The sequence below is a fragment of the Fukomys damarensis genome, unplaced genomic scaffold (genome assembly GCF_012274545.1).
Source record: "Fukomys damarensis isolate Sample0158 unplaced genomic scaffold, DMR_v1.0_HiC HiC_scaffold_16, whole genome shotgun sequence".
Classification (NCBI taxonomy): Eukaryota; Metazoa; Chordata; class Mammalia; order Rodentia; family Bathyergidae; genus Fukomys; species Fukomys damarensis.
Window position 1 is genome coordinate 133,816,336 of NW_022900928.1, and position 23,934 is coordinate 133,840,269.

The 23,934-nt window shown below is 50.6% G+C and overlaps 1 protein-coding gene across 2 annotated transcripts in view; it reads left to right on the top strand.

The window, feature by feature from the left end:
* The first annotated feature begins 637 nt into the window (after window positions 1-637).
* The window catches only part of Ube2f (ubiquitin conjugating enzyme E2 F (putative)), a 34,237-nt gene continuing 10,940 nt past the window's right edge, over window positions 638-23,934 (top strand). For both annotated transcript variants that reach the window (XM_010626144.2, XM_033764723.1), the window contains exons 1-4: window positions 638-771; window positions 9,514-9,543; window positions 13,152-13,217; window positions 21,870-21,937. In XM_010626144.2, the coding sequence (XP_010624446.1) occupies window positions 654-771; window positions 9,514-9,543; window positions 13,152-13,217; window positions 21,870-21,937 (282 nt within the window). In that variant the 5' untranslated portion in view covers window positions 638-653. The remainder of the gene's footprint in view (window positions 772-9,513; window positions 9,544-13,151; window positions 13,218-21,869; window positions 21,938-23,934) is intronic.

The window sequence follows — 23,934 nt, forward strand, 5'->3', positions numbered from 1 at the left end:
TCACGCTCCACGCTCCACGCTCCCTGCCCCCCTCCAGGCCCAACTCCTAGCTGCAAGTCTGCGGAGGCACCCCGTGAGCCCTACTACGGGGCATCTGAAGCTGCTGGGCATGCCCAGTTCTGAGCCGGGGCGGATTTCAGACTGTGCCAGACACCCCAGAGCATGTCCAGTGCATGGCTTCCTTGTTAAACATTGTAATGTTTATTTTGAAAAGATGGCCCATTAGCTCATGGTTCTGATGCCTGCCTCATGTGTGCCTCACAAGCACAAGGACTGGAGTTCGATCCCCTTTCAAACTGTGCCAGACACCCCAGAGCATGTCCGGTGCATGGCTTCCTTGTTAAACATTGTAATGTTTATTTTGAAAAGATGGCCCATTAGCTCATGGTTCTGATGCCTGCCTCATGTGTGCCTCACAAGCACAAGGACTGGAGTTCGATCCCCAGAACCAAAAAAAGTGGGTGGGGGGCAGAACTTACCCATATTCACTGTGAAGGGATCCGGTCTTACTGGTGTATATGAACTTGTACTCTAACTAAATTTCAGAGAGGGGTGAACCTCTGTTGGTTTATTTCTTCAGCTTGCAGTCCTTGTCTAGAGCCTGGGTTCTTAGCCTGCTCGTGTCCCTGTCTTTCAGCGTAAAGGTGGCAGTGATGCTAACACTGGCAAGCAAACTGAAGCGGGATGACGGTCTCAAAGGATCCCGGACGGCAGCCGCCTCGTTGGACTCCACGCGGAGGGTTTCTGTGAGAGACAAGTTGCTTGTTAAAGGTAATCATGACCGTGTGAGCTGTTTCTATGTCCTGTATTAGTGGACCTATTACAAAACAAAGCTGGCCTGGAAGCTGTGCTGGGTATCGAGCCAGTGTTACTGGTTGGAAGGACTTGTTTGGAAAGGTTTCTGAGTCTAAGCCCCTGTGGCTTACATGGAGAGGACTCGTGCACTGCAGACGACAGGATTGTAGTGGCAAGGACACAGTGTCATGGTACTCGAAACTGGCACGGGCATGTCCTCTGTTGTTGGATCTGCCAGCGTGAAGGAATGAGGCTCGGGGCGCTGCCATTGCCTCTGTCCTGGCGTGGTCCATCCTCGGTCTGGGCAGCGTGGGTTGGACTGGGCCTCTCAGCGTCCTTTCCTGTTATATGCAGGGCAGAGCCTAAGGTGAGTACATGAATCCCGTCCTAGGCCATCATAGTCACTTTGCTGCCCGTGTTTGAAGGTCAAGCTTCATCCTGCCCTTAGCTCCCTATTGGACTGTGTAGGCTCAAGTGAGCAGTTGCTGGCTACTTGAGTGCAACCAGCGCTCAAGCTGCTGCTGCCTCAGGCTGATGCTTCTACACAGGAACAGATTGAATAAAGGCCCAGGAGGTAGTGTGTCCTCTGTCCCCATGGTGGCCACCTTGTGAGGGTCAGAAGCTGGGATGGGCCGAGCACCTCGCTCAGGTGGGCCTCACAGGACTTAAATCCCTTTCCTGGATTTTGCCGGGAGCCCAGCAAGCCAGGCGGGGGTCTTGGGGTTGCTGCTGCAAGACTTACAGTGAGTTGAGGGACAGGTGTCCACTGAGGAGGTGCTAACTGGTGACTCCTGTCTTCTTCCTGCACTACTGTGTTGGTGCCAGGCCCCTGTTGGGGACTCTGCATGCATTTGTGCCGCTATAGCAAACACCACAGGTGATAATTTCTAAACAATGTGCACTTACTCCCATGGTCTGCAGGCTGGGAAGTTCAAGATGAAGGTGCTGAAGAGTTGATGTTTGTTTTCTGCTTCCAAAGTGACGCCTAGTTGTCCTGTCCTTGAGGGGCAGGAGGAGGAGCCTAAGCCAGGACCCTCAGCCTGTCTGAGGCGCCACTCTACTCGCATAGGTGCTGGGGCTCCGTCACTTCCCCAGTGGCCCCCCTTTAATACCACCTTCATGGGGTTAAGTTCCTCACGATTTTTACCTATAGTGGCTCCTTTGCCAGCACTGCAGGGCTGATTTTGGTTGGCACTTTGGTGGGTGCTTTCTCTACCTCTAGAGAGCTGGGCTCAGGGCTTCCACTTAGTAAGGAAGCCTGTGTGTTGCAGCAGGACTGGCAGCCCCACGTCCTGTGGGCCCTGGGTGGGGTGGACTTGGTGGTCCAGTGGAAAGTACAGGGCCCCAGAGCAGAGCTCTGCCTGAGCTCCAGCACAGATGCCCTTAGAGCTGACCTTGTGAGCCCCTTCGAGGGGAGGTGCAGACACTGTTCTTGGAAAAGGAGAAGGAGCACTCACTGCTCACTGGATCTGTTCTATCCAAACAGTCTGGTGAGTGGAGTGGGCTTGTTTTGTGTTTATTTTGATTTTTGTTTTTGTTTTTTGAAATCCTGGAGATTTGAACCCAGGGCTTTGACACTGCACTTCTTCCAAGCCTTTTTAAAATTTTTGTATCTTGAGAAAAGGATCTTTTTAAGTTGCAAAGTTGCCTAAGTGAGACTCAGACTTACAACCCTCCTGCCTCGTGCTAGGAGAGGTGTGCACCACTGTGCCTTGCTTGTCACATGGTCAGGGTCATCGTAGCATTTGGTGGCATGTGAAGGTGGAGAGTTCTGGAAGCTGGCCCTGCTAATGTGAAGGCAGGACAGTTGGCCGTGAGACCTACATTTGTGTGCTCTGGTGGAGGGCTGGATGCCAGAGGAGCTGCCCTGGGGTGCTTGGGGTGCCAGGGAGGGCTGTGGTAGCACAAGACAAGGTCTCAGGTTGAAAGTAGGTAGCTTGAGGCCTTGGGTTCACTTAGTGGCATCAGCTTCTGCCTTTTGGGCTTACAGCCTTTCTCCCCAAAAAGGGCACTGGGATGCCCTGGGTGGAGAGGCTCAGCGTGGATTGTGTAAGTTCAGGTGCCTCCAGGTGAGGGCGCTGCAGTGGGCAAGAGAGTGCAGAGTCACCAAGACTGGAGGCCGTTAATGTGGAAAGACAGACAGGAACCCCGGATAGAGCTGTAGTTCAAGAACTGAGCCAGTGCTTCAGGCAGGAGGGAGCAACAGGCGTCCTAGCAATCTCTGCTTGGGAGGAAGGGCTCGGCCACTCTGGCTGGGGTTGTCTGAGGGGTGAGGAGCCAGAAAGAGCCCTCTGCATCTGCGACTACCCTTCTGTCCTGGTCAGCACGGGCTGCTTTAACAAAGTGCCTCGCCTGGGGCAGAGCCATGGCTCTTGTTCGCACAGCTCTGAAGGCTGATGTCCATGATCAGGTTCCTGGTGAGGACTGGGTGATCCACTCTTGGTAAGGGCTCTCTCCTACCTTACAGACATCCAGCTCCTATCTTCCCACGGCAGGGAATCCTGGCTTTGTTCTTCCTGTAGGGGTATTACTTGTGCCAAGGGCTCCATTCTCGGTGTCCTCTTTGAAAACCTACATATTCCCAAAGTTCCCACTCATTACCACCATCACACTGCGGGCTAGGGCTTCAGATTCAGTCCCCAGAACCTGTGGAGTGCCTTGCCCCAGCGTTTGAGGAGAGAGGGCACTCACCACAGGGTTCCTGCCACCCCGCAGTGTGTTGTATTTCCTGAGCACCCTGGGCAAAGTCTAGTGCCAAGTGGTGGCTGGTGGGGCGGGGGCCCGTTCTGAGACCTGGGCAGCTGTGTTGGAGACAGCCAGGGTGGCAGGAGGTGAGCGTGTGTGGTATGGGGGTGTTATGGCTTGTATCTAAACGTCTCCCCAAGTGTCATGCACTCATAGGTGGGAAGTTTCAAAGGTGGCTGGATCAGAGTGTGATACTGGGATTAAGGGTCTGCTTAAAGGAAGCCCCCACATTGGATGTGGGTGGCCCTAGTCACCAGGCTTGTAGCCTGGATGGAATATAAAAGGACAAAGAAGGCAGGCTCTCTGCTGCTGCTGCTTCTTCCTGCGCCCCTTCCTGCCTGCCGCGCCATGGACTGTTTCTCCTCTGTGATGCCCTGGCCTTACTGCCCTGCCTTGGAGCCAGCTAACTATAGGCTGAAACCTGTACAGACTGTGAGCCAAAATAAACCTCTCCTCCTCCAACTTATGGGTATTGGGTATTTCATCTCAGCAAGGAAAAAAGTAAGGCAGGGCCACTGTGGCCACCAAGTGAATTTGTAATCTGATATTTGAGTGCAGTCATGCTTCAAGTGGGCTCTGTGGTTTGATCCTCTGAAAGGAAAAGAATAGTTTCTCAGAAGGAAATTGTGTACCCACAGAATTGTGCAAGGTGCCAGGTGCTTTCCTTGCCCTCTTCCTTTTCCTTTGCCAGTGGTGAGTTCCACTAAGCATGCAAATGCAAGCAAAACACTCATCTTGGAATTTACATTTTTTTTTAAAGCAAGGTCTCGCTGTGTCTTCCAGGCTGACCTTAAACTCACTCTGTAGCCCAGCCTGGCCTCGAACTTGTGGTGATCCTCCTGCCTCAGCCTCTTAAGTGCTGGGACTACAAGCATGTTCCACCAAACCCTGGAATTTACATTATCATATCCCCCACCGCCACCACTAGGGATTGAACTCAGGACCTTGTGCTTGTGAGGCAGGCACCTTGTCACTGAGCTAAGTCCCTGGCCCTTGGAATTTACATTTTTACCTGCAATGCAATGTTATTTTGTATTACATAAGCAGAACCTTTCGTTACATTCATTTGCTTGTGTGACGCCGCATGTGGGTGTTTTACATGGCAGAATGGTGTGTGGCAGTGACCCGAACCCTGGCTGTCATCTGAATGTTTGTTGCCCTGGGCTCTTAGGTTGGAACCTGATCATTAGTGTGATGCCACTGGGAGGAGCCTGTGGGAGGTGGTTAGTTGTGAAGGTATTCTTATGAGACCCCCGAGTGCGCCTTTGCCTCTGCCCGTGCGCGCGTGTGCACAAACACACACACACACACAAACACACACAAACACACGTGTGCAGGGACATGGCAGGCAGCAGTTCTTCCCTGCTGTCAGTCTGTGGGTGGGGAGAAAATGCCTGTGGTGTGTGCGATATCTTTATCACAGCGGCCAGACTGACTGAGATAACAGGAGGAAAGAAGGAGAATTCAGAGGCCCTGGCCCTGCCTGGCAGCTGTGATGCATGTGTTGTGGGCTAGTATTGGGGCATCAGGGTTTTTGCCGCTCTGAGCTCCTGGCTTGTGGTGATGGAGACAGCTCTAAAATTTACTAAAAATCATTATATCCTTGGCTTAAAAATAGCCCTATTGCATATTATGTAAATTATTACTCACTCATTGAAGCTATTGAGAAAAACCAAAGTATGCCCATCGATTGATGCTGCCCGGGCTGGAAATCCCTGCTCCCCGAGCCACATCCTCTATCCCTCCCTCACAAACACACACACACACACACACACACACCCATCCGTCCCTGAGCTCAGCTCTGTCGCAGCCTCGCTGTCCTGAGCCCAGGTCTCACCTCCCCTTCATTGGCACACCACACTGCCCCCTGATGCTTTCGCTCCCTTCACGTCTTTTCCATTGGAAACCCATACCCTTTGTACACATTTCTGCTCTGTAAGGCAGAGCTGTGCACTGGACCTCCCCCACTGTGGACAGAGTGGCAGAAGCCAGCTGCTGGGACCAGCATCGGTGTCTCTGCAGAGCAGCCTCTCATAAGTCCTCGTCACCAGAAACATACACAACCGTGGAATGAAGTGTGTGGCATGTACTTTAAGGAGGACTTTGATTATATGGGTAACGTGAACCAGAGGGCTTGCTGCTCTCTGCCTGTCCTCCAGAGAGTGGTTCAGTGCAGTTGTGGAGAGCATAAAGCCAGCAAACCCTGGTCCGGCTCTCCGTCCTCTGTTTGCTGAATGAGTACTTTGAGTGTGTTACACCACTCACCTGCAGGAGGACAGACTCCAGGCTGGCACTTGTCACAGCCCTCACTGGCATCCTCTTCTGGAGAAACTGCTCCTTCTCTGCACCCAGAGACTCCAGTAGAGCCAGGCCGCTGGTCCAGTCTCCCAGAGGTGCAACTGCTCTTGTGCTTGTCTGATACCCGAGGAGGGGGGTTCCCCTCACGCTCCAGCACTCAGTGCAGCTTTGGGGGCTCTGGCCTCACTTCATTTCTTGAGGAGACTATGTGACGGCTACTGCCCTGCACTCCTCCTCTCTCCTCTTGCGACCCCTGTCCCTGCTGTCTCTGGAGCCCCCGCAGGGTCTGGTCTGCCTCTCATAGCCTTTCTTGGGGATGCGTCCCTGGGGACCCCTCTGCACCTCTTCTGCTAAACACCACGTACCCAATGGCTGTTTTGGCTGTTGCTCACCTCTGACTTTGCCTCATTCTCTGCTTTCTACTGAGGTTCTCTTCCTCTGTCTGTTGTGGGGTCCTGGGGAATAATATCCTTGAGGTTCATCCCCATTGTCACAAATGGCAGCATCTCCTTTATTGACTTCTTCATTCTTCACCCGTTCTCCTGACAACAGGTGGCCTCACTTGAGAGGGGCTTCTGGCCCCGACCTTGACCGTACGGCAGACTTCAGCTCCTCCTGGCACTCTCTGACTGGTCTCTTGCAGTTGCCAGACCCTCAGTCTGAGTGCCCTGTGCCCCCGTGTTTCCACCTCAGCTGGTGTCTGTTACCCAGCACACCGGCCACCGGTTCGGCCTGGTTCTTTCTGCACTCATCCTCCTGAGGCCAAGCTTAGGGACCTTTATCAAGAAATCCTTGTGGACTCCTTCATGGTCCTGCCGTATCTTCCTGCTTCATCCCATTTCCTGCTGTGGGTGTGGACTGTTGTTCTGCACACATCGATGCCTTCTGGTTTCTGTGTTCTTGTGTCTCTGCTTTTTCTGCATTTGCACGATGCTGGCTAACCTGTATAGGATACTCTGTCTTCCCACCTCTGCTGGAGGCACAGAGGACTTTGCGGGACTAGTCACTGTGGGGTGTGTGCCTGGTGCACCCTGCCAAACTGCAGCCTATCTGTAATTAATTAATTAATTTTATTATTATTAACTTTTTTTTTTTTTTGAGATGGGCTCTCTATGCAGTTCAGGCCAGCTTTGAACTCACTGTGTAACCCAGGCTGGCCTGAACTCATGGTGATCTCCCTGTGTCAGCCTCCAGAGTATGTGTGTCAGCATGCCCAGCTTGTAATTAGTTTATTCGGCTGTGTAGCCCAGTGCTTTGATGAACACATACATGGATGACTGTGCAGGTTTGTCTCCTGTCCTCACATGGCCACAGCAGACCTTTGGGCGCTTCTCATGTCAAGCTGCAGCTTGCGGTGCTCTAACCACCATCTCCCCAGCTCCCACTGCACTCTGCTGTTCTGAGTCCTGGTCACCATGCCGCGTCCTGCTTCTGCGTGACTGACTTAGCATCCACACAGAGGACTTCTGTTGGCACAGGCGTCTTTCACTTTGCAGAATGCCCTCGGGCTTCGTCCTGTGGCCAGCACAAAAGGCAGAGGCTCCTTCATTAAGACTCAAGCATGTTTCTGTTTCACCGCACCTTCTCCATCCACCAATAGATGTGGTGCTTGCTTCCTGTTTGGCTGCTGTAAATAGTGCTGCAAGGTGTGCTGAGCTCTCTGTGAGGTGCTGCGTTCATTTCCTGTGAGTACTTCCCGCAGGGCTTGCCAACTGGAGTGGTGGTTCCACTGTGCAGCTTTTAAGGAACCTCCGCTTTTCCACGATGGTTGTCCTGATCTACATCCACACCAGTAATGTACAAAGGCTGCTTTCCTCCGCACCCTCATGTCCCACGGCCTTGGTAGGTGCAAGGATGATGATGGGACCACAGTTTCGTTCCTCACTTCCCTGCTGTTTAGTGATGCTGAGTTTCTCCTTAAACCTGTTGGTGTTTATGTCTTTTGGACACATGTCTGTTTGGGTCCATTGCCTGTACCCAGGTTGTGTTTTGCTGTTGAGTTGTGTGAGTTCCTTGTATGTTTTTTATATTAATCCCTTACAGATGTGTGAGTGCAAACATCTCCCCCGTCTGTGGGCTTCTCTTTTTCCCTGTTAGTTTACTGTAATCCCACTTACTTAATTTCACTTGAGCTTTGACTGTGATACCAAAAAGTTCATTGCTGAGGCCAAGCCAAGGAACTTACTGCATGTGTATTTCCCTGGGAGTCTTGCAGCCTCAGGTTTTATGTTTAAGCCTTCAGACCCCCAATTTGAATTGACTTCTGTGCCAGGTGTGAGGATTGAGGTCCACCTTCATTCCTTTGCCTGAGGGTATCCGGTTTTCCTGGTGCCACTTCCTGAAGTGACTCCTGTTCCCCCACCGTTGGCAGTGTATTGTTGGGTTTACTCCTGAACTCTGTTCTGTTCCATTGGTCTGTGGCTCTGTGTCCATGCCCATCCATCCCATAGCGTTTTGATTACCATACATGTGTAATATAGTTTGAAATCATAAAGTGTGATGCCTCCAGTTTTGTTCTTTCTCAAGACTGCTTTGGCTCTTTTTATGGTTCCAGACAGAACTTACGGTTGTTTTCCCTTTCTGTGGAGAATGCCATTGAAACTTTGACAGGGATTGCGCTGAATCTGTGGATTTGGGGATAGTATAAGCACTTTAATGGTATTGATTCCCCCAGTCCGTGAGCATGAGCTGTCTTTCCATGTATTTGTATCTTCAGTTTCTGTCATCAGCATTTTACGGTTTTCCAGTGTATAGATCTTTCATGGTTAAATTAATTCATAAACGTTTTATTATTTTTGATGCCATTGTAAGTGGGATTCTTTTCTTGGTTTCTGTTTTGAATAGTTCGTGTTTAGCATACAGAAACAGAACTGATTGTATGTGTGTTGATTTTGTATCCTGCAGCTTCACTGAATGTTTATTGGTGGGTTTTTGTTGTTGATGTTCTGCATATAGTATGGTGAAGTCTGGAAACAGATAACTTTGCTTTTTGACTTGCATCCCTTCACCCCTTGTGTGTGTGCTCGTTCCTGCTAGTGTTCCGAGGACTGTGCCAGGCGCAGGTGAACAGCCGGCCACCGTGTCGTGGATAGTGGGGCTCAGCTCGGCTCCCTAACAGCAGGGCCGTGGTGGGACTGCGGTTTTGTCCTGCAGAAGGCGCTGGGCGCTGACATCTGAGGGGAGGCTGAGGAGAGGAGCTGGTTGCGCCAGGGGCGACTGAAGACAGATCTAGAAAAAGACCTGGACACAGGATGTGCATCACTCACACTTTGAGGGAGAGTAGTTCTGCTCCTTGGGAACAATTTTCAGAAATGCCGCATGGTCACTGTTTGCCTACATAATTGCTGTGTTCATCTAACGTGATTTTCATTCATATTAAATTGAATTTTCAAGGGTCTTTGGCTGTATTTGTTGGCATTCTGCCATTCACCTTGTGTTTGAGAGCAGCTAAATGGGTTAGCAGCAGTGGCAGACCTGTGGCATGGGTGCCGCAGCAGGCTGTCTGTGTCATCGAAAGTTCTAAAAGCTTCCCCAGCCCTGAATCCAAGTGTAAGCTCCAGGCCAGGTTTTGTTTCATCCAGTTTTACTTTTTCCTCTGTATTTGTGAAGAGATTGCTAATTTAGAACCAGTAGTTATGAAGAGTAACATTAACCCTGATTTCTTTGTTTCTACAGAGGTTGCAGAACTTGAAGCTAATTTACCTTGTAAGTATGCCTCCTTAGTCACGTCAAGTACTGTAAGGTAATTGTATGAACAAAGCTTGTGTTGTTTTAATGACCTTCATAGCAAAAATCTATTTTATGGGCTGGGGATTTAGCTCAGTGGTTCCACTGCCTGCCTCACAAGCGTAAGGTCCCGAATTTAATCCCCGGGACCCCCCCCCAAAAAAAAACCTATTTTATTTTTATTGTTAGAAATTTTTAATTTTGTGTACAGAGAATTTTTGGAGGACATAATGAGAACAGGACTCTGCGGGGTTTCTGGGTGTCGTTTGCAGGATGCAGAGGGTGCTGGCAGACTTTAGACCTCTTCAACATGCACTCTGCCCATGTCTTCTTTGAGTTAAAAGGTGTAGGAATCAAAAAAAGTGGTCCTGCTTTGTTCTTGACAATACTGCCGTTTTGTTCCAGAAAGCTCTTGGTGCAGCCTCCTCTCCAGGGTCACTGTCACCTAGCCTGGCCTGTGCCACCAGCCCCAGATGCACACCCAACTGTAGCCCGCATGTGGGAGGCCCATACTAGGCCACACACTGATATCGTGGGTATCAGAGTGTCTTTTTCTGTCATGAATCCTCTTGCAACCTATTTCTTAAGGCCACCACAGCCTGAGTGCTGACTATTTTAGCATTTTTAGCTTAGGACCCTTCTGTAATCCCTCTTGGGTGAGCAGTATCTCAGGCTGGGGCATATGGCCGTGGTGAGCCATCGGTGCTCCCAGGCGCTCCTGGGTGGCATGCAGTCCACTGGCACCTGTGGGTGGGGAGGTAAGGGCCGCAGCTCCTGAGCCCCAGGAAGTTGCTCCGTGAGGGTAAGTACATGTTCCCTGGAAAGCGTTTTGTGTGGGAAGAGTGGGTTGTGGGAGAAAGTGTGTCTGCTACCGTGGGCTCAGACAGAATGCCCTGGAAGTCCCTGGATTGCTTGTCCTCAAAGTGTTCTCTGTAACTCAGAGTTGAAGGTCTTGCCTTGGGGTTCTGCTACATTGGGTTAAATTTCTACCTACTGAAATGTTCACAGGTGAGATGATGTACTTTAAAGTGAGTGACTGGGGCGGGAGTAGGATAGACAAAGCGAGACTGGCAGATCCTGAAGCCAGGTGGCAGGTTCGCAGCACTCCTCTCCACCCATGTCTTAGGACAAATCCCTAACAGAAAGTAAAAGAGAGCAGCCCTTCTGCTGGCCACCAAGGGGTGCCTCCCACCAGCCCCTGGCTTGAAGGTTTGTAAATGTGCACCTCGTGTTAAAGGTGGTAGACTGCTCTCCCTTACCAGTGGTTTGTTTTGTCCTGGAATGTGACTCTTTCAGAGATTGTTGGGTTTTTTTACCCATAGAGTGTGGTTTAAAAATACAGAACTGGGGCCGGGGATTTAGCTCAGTGGTACTGTGCCTGCCTCACAACCACAAGGTCCTGAGTTGTGAGTTCGATCCCTGGTATCACAACAACAACAACAACAAAACACAGAACTGGAAACCAGTTATAATGCATGCCAGTAATCCAAGCACTGTGGGAGGCTGAGGCAGGAGGAGCTATCATTCAAGCCGGCGGAGGCCCAGTGCTCAACCTTACTAGCATGAAACAAAACAACTTCACAACTGGCTTTAAATTGGAATTTTAACTAAAGAGATTAGGATTGGAAAAGACATGGCCGATCTTCCTGTCTCTTTGGCTTAGGTGTCCTGCGAAGGACAACATGCTAATGTCCCTCTTTGTCCCTTCTCCCTGTCCTCTCCCCAAGGAAGTAGGAAATTGAAGTTAGCTCACAAGGTCAGATATGTTTTCTAAAAGTCTGAAGTTCCTTATTCTATGGAGGGAAGAAGCCACCAGAGACTAAATATTTACTATCTGCTTAGCAATCTTTCTAAAATATTTACCAAGACAGAATAACTTGCCTTGTGGCTGTGCTGTTTAATAATTCTCCTTAGCTAGGAGGAAAGCTTTACATGCAAGTTCACAGAAGCATCTTGCAAGAGTAGAAAGTGTCTCTTCAGATAGGCTGAAGTACCCTTAGGGTTTGAGATGGCTCACGCTTGCATGCCTGGGGAGAAAAGCTCAACTCTGGAGTTTTAATAAGCTCCTACTCTGAACTAAAACAAAAATCTGACTTTTACCTTTTGATTTTTAGGGTTTATCTATTCTTACACTTGAAGACTTTCGGGGTTTTTCAGAGTTTGGTTATTTGTAGCCCCCTGGCGGGCCAGTCTTCCGGAAGGCTTGGCTTCATTCGTGCCTCCTGTTAGGAGAAGCCGAGGGAAGGAGTAGCCTGCAGTGGCTGGTGACTGCACCAGCCTCATCTTGTCGAGAGACTGCTGGACCTTCATCTGTTTTTATTATGTGTATCTCAGAGAAATATGACATTTACACTTTCCCAGTGCAGGTGAGGGAAATGAGCCCATATTCAGTACTCCATGCACAGTTTGGGGTTTTTGGTGGTGGTAGTACTGGGCAGTGAACCTAGGGCTAGATCCTTCTCAGCCCTGTTTTAATTTTCATTTTGAAACAGAGTCTTACTGAGTTGCCCAGGCTAGGATTGGACTTGGCGATCCTCCTGCCTCCTGCCTCAGCCTCCCAAAGTACGTGTGCCACCACATCTGGCTGCACACACAGTTGTAAATGTGTGGTTTGGGGGCAAGTCCTGAACTGTTAGCTATAATTTCTTCTACAGTAGGGAAGATGGCAGTGTATCCCCTAAGACTGCTCTTGTCCATCTAGACTGAGTGATCTGTCCCCCCTGCAGTCCTGGCTCACACGTCTCGTGTCACTGGATGCCAGGCAGAAGTGTGGCCCTGGGAAGGATAGTTGTGAGTTGGGTGCTGCCTGGGGCCCTGGCCTGGAGCCCTGTGAGTCTTGGTGGCCTCTTGTCAGCCGCCCTCATTGGGGTGTGGCATTAGATGGTGTCTGAGGCCACTTCTGACTCAGTATTTGGATTATCCTAATTATGTTGAAATTTTTCCTCATGGTAAAACTGAGCAAATATTTTCAGTGGAATTTAGAAGAAATAAAGTCAGTAAGCCAGACATGGTGGAGCACACTTGTAATCCCAGCCAGGCTGGGCTACCTGGTGAGTTCAGAACCAGCATGAGCTGCTACACAGCAAGACCTTGTCTCAAAAACAAAACAAAACTAAATAAACAGAATGAAGTCAGCAGATGAACTGAAGAGTCTGAGTTTATAGATAGTACAGAAGTATGCATGGCACAAGTGGAGAGCCGCCGGCCTGCCCTGGCCTGACCCAGGGCCCCAAACAGTGCCGTCCAGGCTGGTGGGGCCTCACTCACCCAGGGAGCTGGCCCGGCAGGGTGAAGTCTTTACAGCCAGCCTGCTGCCCACTTGCATGGTAATCTCTCAGAATAAACCAGCAGTACTCTTGAAGTGAGTGGAAAGGTCTGTTTTAGTTACTGTTTAAAGGTTGAAGGAAAGTTTTTCAGTGTTGAATGAACTTGTAAAAGACCTGGAGAGAGAGACACATGGGAGGGCCCTGGTCTGGCCTGGTGGTTGCATCTCCTGGTGGCTCTGTCCCAGCCACGTGGGTTCCTGCATGTCACCGGTACTTGGAGACTGCTACCACCAGCCCGCTGATGTGCTGTTTCTTTTGCAGGTACGTGTAAAGTGCATTTTCCCGATCCAAACAAGCTGCACTGCTTTCAGCTAACCGTAACCCCAGGTAATCGGTACTGCTCTGTACTTAACTCTAGAGTGTTTTCACACAGCTACATTTTAAAGTCTGCCCACGTTTATAATCTTTGTAACCTAGACTGAAAAAGTTTAAGGCGTTTCACACAAACCACACTGTATGGAGACAGGAGGCACTCAGTACCACTGCAGTGACTGTAAGTGGGATATCTAAAAGTCAGGATGGAAGCTGTTAGTGAGCAGGGCAGTGTGGGCTCGGGAGCTGCATGGGTTCTGATTTCCTCCCAGCTCAGAGCAGCATGAGCTTGACCTCCTGGTCACAGCCCCACTTTCCGAGCAGGACAGACAGGCCCTGTCCCAGGCTAGCCAGGAGGACTGAAGAGGGCACATGGATGGCGCAGGTCGCCAGCGTCCTCCCTGGTGCCCAGGAGGGCCTGGCCTCCAGGCCCCACTCGCAGCATATCTCTCCAAGCCAGACCACAGGGCCGGAGGGGGCTTGCGGCTTTTCTAGTTAGGGCGCAGCTCCCAAGTTCGCAGATTTCTGCCCGTGTTGATAGCAGCAGTGGGTGGCAGGAAGTTGATGCTGCAGTTGGGTGGACAGGGGAGGAGGGAAAAGGGAACTAAGCAGAGGGTGTCTCAGAAGTCTGAGCTTTCTCTAAGAAAGGCATGCACAGATGTTTGTGCAGAGGTGCAGAGTGGGACACTCCACCTTTTGTCCCATCTCTGGTTTGCTTTGAAGGCTGCAGCATCCAGAAGTGTCCCCAGAGGACCTGCGATGATTCTCTGGGCAGATGTTGTCATTCTCTTTCAAGATGTAAAGAGGGAGTGAAAATCGCTCAGAGGCTTATGCCAAAGCGAGAGTGAGGATGTTGACGGGGAGAACATGGCGGTCAGTGGAGGTGGAAGTGGCTGGCTTTGGAAGAATTGGCTGAGCCTAGCGCCTGCAGCTGGGTTTTTTTTTTTTTTTTTTTTTTTTTTTTTTTTTTTTTTTTTTTGCTTTGTTTTGTTTTGTTTGTACCGGGGATTGAACTCAGATCCTTGCACTTGCAAGGCAGGCCACCGAACCGCTGGGTTAAATCCCCGGCCCCCGCAGCTGCTTTTGAGGCAGTCTGTCCACACATGTTTCTGCCCTTGGTTCAGCAATGTAGAGCTCAGGTTATTACTAGAAGCTGAGATGGGCAGAAAAAGAAAAACTGAAGGCACAGAGTTCGGCCATGGAAACAGAGGGTGTTATTTCATTTAGGGATGGGAAGGGAGTGGGGGACTGTGACTCAATAGCTGATTCAGGAGTGGAGCAAACACCGAATTTGGTACAAGGTAGTGAGCCTGTGGCATGGTTCTCCTGAGGTACAATGGTTGCTTCCTTTGTGAGAAGTTTATATAGTAGTATAAGTCCTGATTTTGAAATGTCTCAGGAACCTTAAAATTCCCTTTATCGGTGTGGAGGTTCTGCACTGGACCCTCAGACCTGTGCACATTTGGTCTGCTCCCAAGTGGTGCTGAGAACCCTGTCCTCAGAAGTGGTGTGTTCCCTGGCCTGGCATCTCCAGATAAGGGACGTGAATCAGCCTCGAAGCTGCAGGGTGGGGAAGACTCCCTCCCGGTCCTGTGGCGGCCTTCCTGTAACAGCGCACATTCTGCTGTCCTCACAGAGCTTCCTCAGACGCAGGGTCACCGCCACCGGGAGTGTCACGTACCTGCCGTTACGCAGTGCAGGCATTGCCCGAGGGCTTGTGGTCACATCAGTTCCCTGCTCACACAGATGCACCCTGTCTCAGCTGTGTGAGCACTTCTCCCTCTGCCTTCCGTCTGGAGTGTGCCCCAGGGCTGGCAGGGAGCCTGAGCTCTGCGGCCCTTGGCCATTCCCAGCCTTGCTGTCATGAGGGTTTCTGTGGAGTCTTACTTCTCAGGGAGTGCCATCTGCCCCCTTAATGAACTGAATCCCACAAGTGCTGTGACCCTGAAGGTTATGTGGATGGCAGCATGTTTGCTGTTCCGATCCCAGTTCTGGGAAGTGGAGAGGAATTGCTAGTTTTGCCATTTTTGGGGCCAGGTTTTAGCTCAGTGGTGCCTCGCCTGCCTCTCAAGTACAAGGTCCCAAGTTCAGTCTCAGGCACCACAAAGAAAAGTATTTTGGTGGTGCCTGTGAATACTTAGATTTGTAGCAAGTGCACATCGGGGACATTGGTGTCACCTTGAACTGTGTGCTCAGCGTGCTTCCATACTCTGAGGTACGCCCTGGTTTTGGATCATCAAGAGAACTGTGGCAATGATTTGTGAACTCCAACACTTACCCAGTGTCACGGTGTTTACCAAAGCTGTCCGGAGTCCCACTCCTCAGTACTGAAGAGCCACAGAGAGCCTCATCGGTGACCCTATAACTTAGGGTCCTGCATGACACGAGGGATTTTGAAACAGGCTGGTTTGCAGCAGTGCTCCCGAAGCTGGTTCCAAACTCAGTAATGTGTGTGCAGGAGGTGTTCAGAGAGTCACTGGTGGGCCCTGTCCACACTTGATAGCATTTTCATTTTTTTGTGTTTGTTTTGAAATGGTCTCTCATACTTGGGAATAAATCCACTTTTCAAAGCAAAAACAGGAATGTCATTTGTTGATGAGGAAAAGAAAGGGACTATGTTTATGGGGGAAGTCTCTACATCAACTCCTACAAGAGAAAGTACTAGAAAGTGAGATGAGCCAAACAAGACCCAAGGACAGGAGCAGCTCTCCAAGTCCTCAATGGGTGCCAGAGGCCTTGTGATTGCCAGGGTGATGAACCAAAGGTTTTATTTGTTTGTTTACCTGTGCTTGTGTGTGCACATGAACTGGAGATTAAACCCAAGGCCTTGGCACTGAACTGCATCCCAGCTCTTTTAAATATTTTTTATTTTCAGTTGTTAAACTGCCTGGACTAAGCTCAAACTGATACCCTCCTGCCTTGCTCTCCATGGTGCTGGGATTACACACATCGACCACACCCAGCTTTGTTTTTTCATGCTTGCTTTTTTTTTGAGACAGGGCCTTGCTCTGTTATTCCGGCTGGCCTTGAACTCACTACTAGCCGAGGCTGGTCTCAAACTACTGTTGACCCTCTTGCCTCATCCTCCCAACTGTGGGGATTATAGGTGTGTGCCACCATGCTCTACTGATGTATAAAATGTTAAGCTTCTATTCCTGCGGTGAACCCTACTTGATTATCATGAGTTACCCTGTTTCGTTTTGTTTTATAAAAAAGATTGTTGGGTTCAATCTGGTGGTGGTAGTTCCTTAGAGATTTCCATGTCAGTAATCATGAAGAACGCTGCTGTTCTGTATTTTCCCCCTTGTCCGTAATTTCATTGTCTCATCTTGGCAGTGGTGGTGTGAGTTAGGAATGAGAGGAATTCTCTTCTTTCCTGAGCGTGTGTAGCTTTGCCTCACTGCTTCCTTCGGGGTCAGCATTCTCGAGCTAGCAGTTCTTTGCCAGGACAGAACTGAGCCCAGTTTATTTAACATAGAGTGCCATCGTCCCTTACGCTTCTTCTTAAGTCACTGTCCATTGTGTCTCTGCCAAGAGGCTTGCCCGTTTCATAACTAGTTGTAGGACAGCCTGATGTGGAAGTGGCTCCGGAGTTCCTCTTCTGCTAGTATCCCCAGGGCCTGTAGCAGTCCCAGAAAGGTTTAGAATGCAGCCAACCCTTAATGTCGTGGACGCTTAGATGCGTGGGCTTGCGCTTTGGTCCCTGGCTCTCTGCACGCTGAGTTTTCGTTTAGATGAAGATGGAGCATTGTGACTGCTGCGGCAGTGTTTCGCCTTGCTCTGATACTTCCTGGACTAGGTGGTACTGAGTGGATGCCCAGCGCTGGTACAGACACAGCTCATCTGCTTTCTCTCTTCTCCAGTCTTGGGACTGGAATCCAGGGTCTCTACTGCTGAGCACAACCCTGGGCTTTCTTTTTTCTTTTTTTTGGTACCACAGCTTGAACTCTGGACCTCCCACTTTTGGAGGCAGGCAGCCGCACCACTGAGCTAAATCCCTGCCCCTGCCCGGGGCCTTTTTAAATTTGAAATTTTGAGACAGGAACTCGATAAGTTGCCAGATTGACCTCTTAACTTTAGAGCCTCCTGCCTGGGCCTCCTGAGTACTGGGGTTGTGGGCCTGTGCCCCCCACACCCCATTACTCTCTGTTCCATGCTGATTACTGCTCCTGTCAAGCACACAGCTCCCAATCAGATTCTTTTATGGGTGCTCAGGCTTCCTGAAGTGAGGATGAAATGAGTAAGTTTAAGACTTTTAGCAATTAAAAACTGCCCACCCTAGGACCAGGGATTTAGTTCAGTGGTTCTGGTGCCTGCCTTGCAAGTGCAAGGACCCAAGTTTGATCCCCAGAACCCCCCAAAAATAAATAAATAATAAAAGAGGTTTCAGTTTCCCACCCACACGCAGCTCCGTTCAGTGGCAGCGGCTTTCTCTAACTTTCTCTCTGAGCCTGCCTGTCTAGCCCAGCCCTCTTTCAGTTTCCCGCCCACACGCAGCTCCGTTCAGTGGCAGCGGCTTTCTCTAACTTTCTCTCTGAGCCTGCCTGTCTGCCTGAGCCCTGCTGGCAGTGTCCCAGGGCAGCCGGTGTGTGTGGGGTTAATTGCTGTTTCTGTAAGAGACTCTCTGTTTTAGAGATGTTTGTTCCATTATTTCCCCCTCTTTAACTTATTTTTTTCTTATTATGGGATTTCGAGGTTTCTTTATTCAAAATGTCTTTATCAGATGCATGTTTTAAAGATATTTTTCCTACTTGGTGACTTTTTTTTGTTTTTGTTTTTGTTTTTTTGTTTTGTTTTTTTGAGACAGGGTCTCACTATATAGTTGAGACTGACCTGGAACTCACTATGTAGCCCAGGCTGGTCTCCAACTCGCAGTGACCCTCCTGAGCCTCCTGAGTGCTGTGATTACAGGCCTGCGCCGCTCCACCCGGCCTGGTGACTTTTAATTTTATTACTGTCTTCCAGAACAGGAATTCAAAATTAACATTGGTAATACACAGTATATGATTTTGTTCTTTGTGATAGTGTGACAGTGAGAATAACAGCCCTGAAGATGGCCCTGGCGTAACCCCAGGAACCCGCAGGTATTGTGTCACGTGTCACGGAAGGTGGATGCCAGTCATGTGACCTTCGAACAGGAAGGGCAGTGCGGGGTGCCAGATGGTGGGCCAAAGGTAGAGAAAGGGTCCTCAGGGGTTCCGGAAGGAGGTGTGACAACAGGAATGAGGCAGGGAGGTGAGGCTTTGTCCTCAACAGTGGAAGAAGGGAGCCGGAGTCTCAGATACCAGGAAACGGATCTTGCCTGGAGCCACCCGAACGGGATGGCACTTGGCCAGCACCGACACTGTAGCCCAGAAAATAGTAAATTTTATTGTTTTGCTGCTACAGAAACTGGTGAGACTACTTGGAGCTTGTTACATCCTGAGAAATCGTTAAGACATACAAAGATTCCTCCTTTATAAATTGAAGAAAACATTTTAGTTTTAGAATAAAGTCTGTGATCCGTTTTGAGTTCATATTTGCACTTGCTATAAGATAGAGGTGTAATTTCTGTTTTTCTCCCACATTTGAATTCCAGTTGTCTCAGTGTCTGCGGAAGAGGCTCTTGCCCCCTGAATTACTTGGGCATTGTGTTGGTGTGACTTGACTGTTACTTTTGGACTCTGTCTTTTCTCAGATTTTGGGGGGTTTGGGGGTTTGTTTGTTTGTTTTTCTTTTCTTTTGGTACCGGGCCCTGCATCGGCACCTCTGCTCAGCCCTCAGCATTGGGCTCACGCTCTGCTTTTCATAGTGGTGTCAGGGTGGAAGTGGCTGAGGGAAGCTGTAGTCACCCCAGCCACCATACTGTGCTGTCTGAACTCGGAAACCTTCAGAGTCAATGAGAGCCTGTTTCCGGTGCCATGTCAACCCTTACAGAAGCAAGCATGTGACAGGGAAGGCACAGCCCTCCCGCGCTTCAGCCAGGGTGCTGCTCAGGTCTCTGTCCTCTGTCGGTCACCTTTCTGTTTCTGGAATAAATGTCTGACACATGCAGCTAACAGGAGAAAATTGTACTATTTCCGAGGCCTGGGTCTGGTTAGCTGGCTCTAGGGCTGAGCTACATGATAGCGGAGAGCTGCCCACCTGCTGGTGGCAGGGAGCCCGGAATAGTGACATTTCCAATGTCACCCCTCGGCCGGCTGGGCCACTCTCAGCAGCCCGCAACAGAGCCTGAGGCTGGACCAGATCCACAGATCCCCAGATCGGTCTTCTCCAGGCCCCAGCTGAGCGCAGCCTGCGCTGTCTCCCACTTGCCTCGCGGAAGAGCATCAGCCTCCTGTTTGCCAGGAGGAGACCATCGTGAAACGGGCTGGGAGAGTGGGTGTCCACGGGCCTGTGTGGTGCTATTGGCTAACTCACTCCGGAGGGAGTGCGTGGGAAGCTGGCCATCCAGATGCAGATTCTGCCCGAGTGTTTATATGGTCAGGGAGATTCTTAGGAACTGGGAGAACAGAACTTTACGGGCGCGGGGGGACCACGAGCTTGGTGTGTAGTTCCTCGAAGGAAAGAGTGAGTGGACCCCAGAGCACAGTGGAGGGAAGAACAGTTCCTCTAGTGGGGGCCAGGAGCCCCCTCCTGCGTTTCAAACCCTGGCTTGCTGAGAAGTGAGAGGCCACGGATGGTCCCCATGGCGTCGGCCGTCTAGACTTGTGTGCTGTGCTGTCTACGCACTGCCATAGCCACTGTGGATCAGGCCCAAGCTTCGCCTTCCCCTGGGCAATGCGGCCTGCTGGGCAGATACAGTGGCCGAGTATCGGGTGGGGAGGGGCACGGAGATGCTTTCACTTTTTGCGGTCTGCTCCGCAGGAGAAGCCCGGAGCAGGAGTTGCTTTTGTCCCCCCAACCTGCATTGTAAGCTGGACAGTGGGGTTCTGGGCCAGGTCAGTGGCAAGGAAGCAGGTCCTTTTCATGAAAGAGAAAGAAATCAGAACTGCCTATTCTTGTTTTCAAAGAGTTAGGAGAAGCTGCGATTATTGAGAAATTCTCTGGGATGCCATCTCTGAATCTGGTGAGCAGCAGATTTGGGACGTGAGCTGGAGAATACGTGGGTGGCGTGGCTGGGCTTGTGGCTGGGCACAGCCTTGCAGACAGACCTGGTGTGCAGTGGGGTGGCCAGGCCCTCCGCAGCTGCGGTGACACCGTGGGCACTTGCTCTGCAGTGGCTGAACATGAGTCCCAGCCGTGGGGGTCAGGTCAGTGTGTGAGCAGCGTCCCCTGGCTTTAGTGCTCAAGCGTGGGGATGAATGGGGCACTTATGGGTGTGTGAGCCCTCGGCTCAGGCCCCAGCATTGCCAGAAACCAAAAGTTGGAGCAGAAGAACTCCTGACAGACAGGCCTCCTTGTTTTCTTTCATTTTAAGGTGTCTCTTATTTGAAAAGTTCTCATCTACTTAAACATGTTCCCAAATTGGTATCTTTCCCAAAGACTGTCCTGACAGTCACAAATCCAGGGGTGTTTATGAGAATTACAAGTATACTTGTCAAAGTGGAGGCAGAATAGAATAGTAAATGCTGGAGGGGTGCTTAAACAACCAATCAATCAGAAAACAACACTTTGTTCTTCATGATGAGTCAGCTGATTAAATGTAATATGCAAACCCACAAAACTACTAGAAAGTTCAGGAGGGCATTTCTGTAATCTTGTTGGGAAAGACCTTTTTAAAGCATGAGTCCAAAGACAAAACCCATGAAGGAAGACTGGCTTCTTATAATAGAAAACTAGTGTTCAGGACCAGTGCAGTCAAAAGGTAAACAGCAGACTAAGAAAAATGGCTTGTAATGTATGAAATGCAAGGGTGAACTTTCTTAAGAGCCTTTTAAAAAACAATGATATTCAAAAGATGAATATCTCAGTAACCACACTTTAAAAAGCAATTAAGTTACTAAAAGAAAAAAGAGAAATGGCCAATTATCTGATACAAAATTCAGTATCACTAGTGTGCAGCAGATGGATGTAAAATCAAAGAGAAGTCATTTTTTCTTGTGTCAGATTGGCAAGGACTAAGAACAAGGTAGTAGCCCCTCTAACTGCTGGGCAGTGTCTGAGAACTCCTGAGGGAGCAGAATGTTCCAGTGATTTGTGTGATGTGGGCGGCCTGCACTCCAGTGTCCGTTGTATATTAACATTGAGGGACGAGGTGAGAGAGAACGCGGCAGGAGTGTTCATGGCCATCCGTGCCTGGGGAGGTTGGGCTGTCATTTAAAGATGGCGCTCACTGTGCGCTCAGGAAGCTGGGAGTTTTCCAGGCTCTTCTGTACCAGTGCATCTTCTGCTGGCAGCATCACCGGCAGCACTTCCTGGTCCAGAGAGGGGCTGCCCTGTGGGGTCTGCAGGTTTGGGGGTCAGACGTCCTCCTGCGTGCCCTCTGGGGCCGGCTCTGTCCTGATGCCACCTCTCCAGGCCCTTGCTGAGGTGGCCATTGGTTCCCTCTGCTTCCCTGTGGGCCCCTGCCTGGGGCGGGTGGCCAGGATTCACAGGGTGGGTGGGACCCCGCATGCTCGTGGCCCGTGGTGAAGGAACTAGTTCTAACCTCTTTTCAGTTTGCCATGTCCTAACTGAGCGTTTGCTTTTTGTTTTCTCTCTTTTTTTTATTTAAAAGAATTTTTGTTTTGTTTTGTTTTCTGATAGATGAGGGTTACTACCAGGGTGGAAAATTTCAGTTTGAAACTGAAGTTCCTGATGCATACAACATGGTGGTGAGTAGCCTGTGTTTGGGCCCTGACTTCCCCAACCTGTCAGTGCCCATCCCAGTGGCCCTGTCACCTGCACCGGGCCCTCGCTGTCTCTGCATGTGTCCTGGGGGCTGAGTGCACAGCCCTCATGTACCTGGGCTGATTGTCATTCGCTAGCAGAAATGTAGCGCTCTGGTACAGAAAGCGGTTCATTCAGCATATAAGTGCAGGGTCATGTGTACTGTGTGAAGGCCATCTGCCTGCGTACTGGATGCAACTCTATGTTTGGTAAATAACAAAAAAGGCATTTTTAATTGAAACACTGGCTTTGTTTATGGTATCAGGCCCAAATTCCAGAAGTCTGTGTAAAGTGTGCTTTAGAATTTCAGGGAATGAGGAGTAACTGCACCCAGACGGTATGCTTGTGCCTCTGCGACCTTCTCAGTAATTGTTAACGCCAAATGCCAGCACATTCCCTTTGCTCTTGAGGAAGTGCAGAGCCAGTCGGGAGGTACGAGAAAGGCTAGAAGGCTGACAGAGGGAAGCTAGTGCTGAGCGCAGACTAATGGAGGACAGACAGCCAGGGTGTGGGGAGTCTGGGAAGGGACATAGATGGCCACAGCTAGAAGTGGCTCAGGCAAGACAGCTGGAGCTGGCAGTCCTCCCGCTGTGGCCGGGGGTATCCTAGACAGGACGCGTGGCCACAGTGTGGGTAAGGACTTGCCCCGAGGAGGCAGATTGGCCAGGCTGATGGATGGAGAGTTGGGGTGAGGGGATGATGGGGAGAGAAGATGAGGAAGCTTGGGGCTGGGGGCATCATACGACTGCTGGCAGCTGGGCCTGTGGCCCACTTGCCTCACTGCCGTTAAGGACAAAGATGTATAATGCAGGTCTGGTGTGCATCGTCTCAGTGTGTTCTCCGGAAGTCCTCTAGCCTCTCGGCCTGTACCTAGAACAGAACAGCCTGATGGTGGCCCAGCAGTTGTGTGGCTGGCAGCCAGCCACTGTGTCGTCCACCAGCCCCAGACTCCAGTGACAGTTCAGTGGCGCAACGCTTGTGTTTGAAGCCAAATCTGAATGCACAGAACTTGCTACAGTAAAGGTTCTTTATGGAAATGAGGAATAGTTGACAATATAAGACAAAGGAAATTAGTTTTACACGAAGCCAGGAAAGCGTACTTTGGGGATGTGTCCAGCCAGGCACCTCCGGGACTTAATACCTGTCCCAGGTCACAGTGATAGCAGGCTCGAGTGCAGATGTGAAGAACTGAGGGCCAGTTTGGGGGTGCTTGGGACAACAAGGGTACAGAAGGAGAGTTCAGGAGTGCTGCTGAGTACCTGGGCACAGCCGTCTTGGGCCAGCCTGAGTGGGAAGGCTGAGTTCGGGTGGGCCCTGAGTGCCCCAGAGAGCCAGGCGGGGCTGGAGGGCTTTGGCCAGCAGTGTGTCTTGTCCTCACTGTAGAGGACGCCAGTCAGAGGAGACCTGCGGTGGGTCCTGTGTCCAGCATCCCCTCACCACATCTCATTGTGCTCAAGGCTCAGGGCTCACCTTACTTCCTTCTCTATCTGGTAGGAAGACAGGGTTCGGGAAGCTTATGTGAAGATGTTCCCAGCTAAAGCCAGGTGTGAGGCCGGGACCTGGAGCTTAGCCACTTGGGAGGCTGAGGCTGAGGCTAAGGGAGAAGCGCTTGAGTCCAGAATAGAGAGACTCCTCAGCACAACAGAAACCGCACAGTGCACCTGCTTAGCTTTGCCAGTACAGAGTACGGGCAGCCCCGTTCTGCGCGAGTGCCCCTCACACGCCACCCTTCCATACCTGCCACCTGCCCCTCCACCTGAGAGACAGTGCGGGACAGTACCCAGAAAACCTGTTAGCCTCAGCGACTGTGTCCGCAGTGTCTGTTCTTGGGCCTTCTCCTGCTGTCCATGTGGACGCTCATGTGTCGTGTCATCTGTGGGAAATGGCACGGGTGTGTGGCTTTGTCCTCCTGTGGCCAGGTGGCCAGGCAGGTCCTGTCATC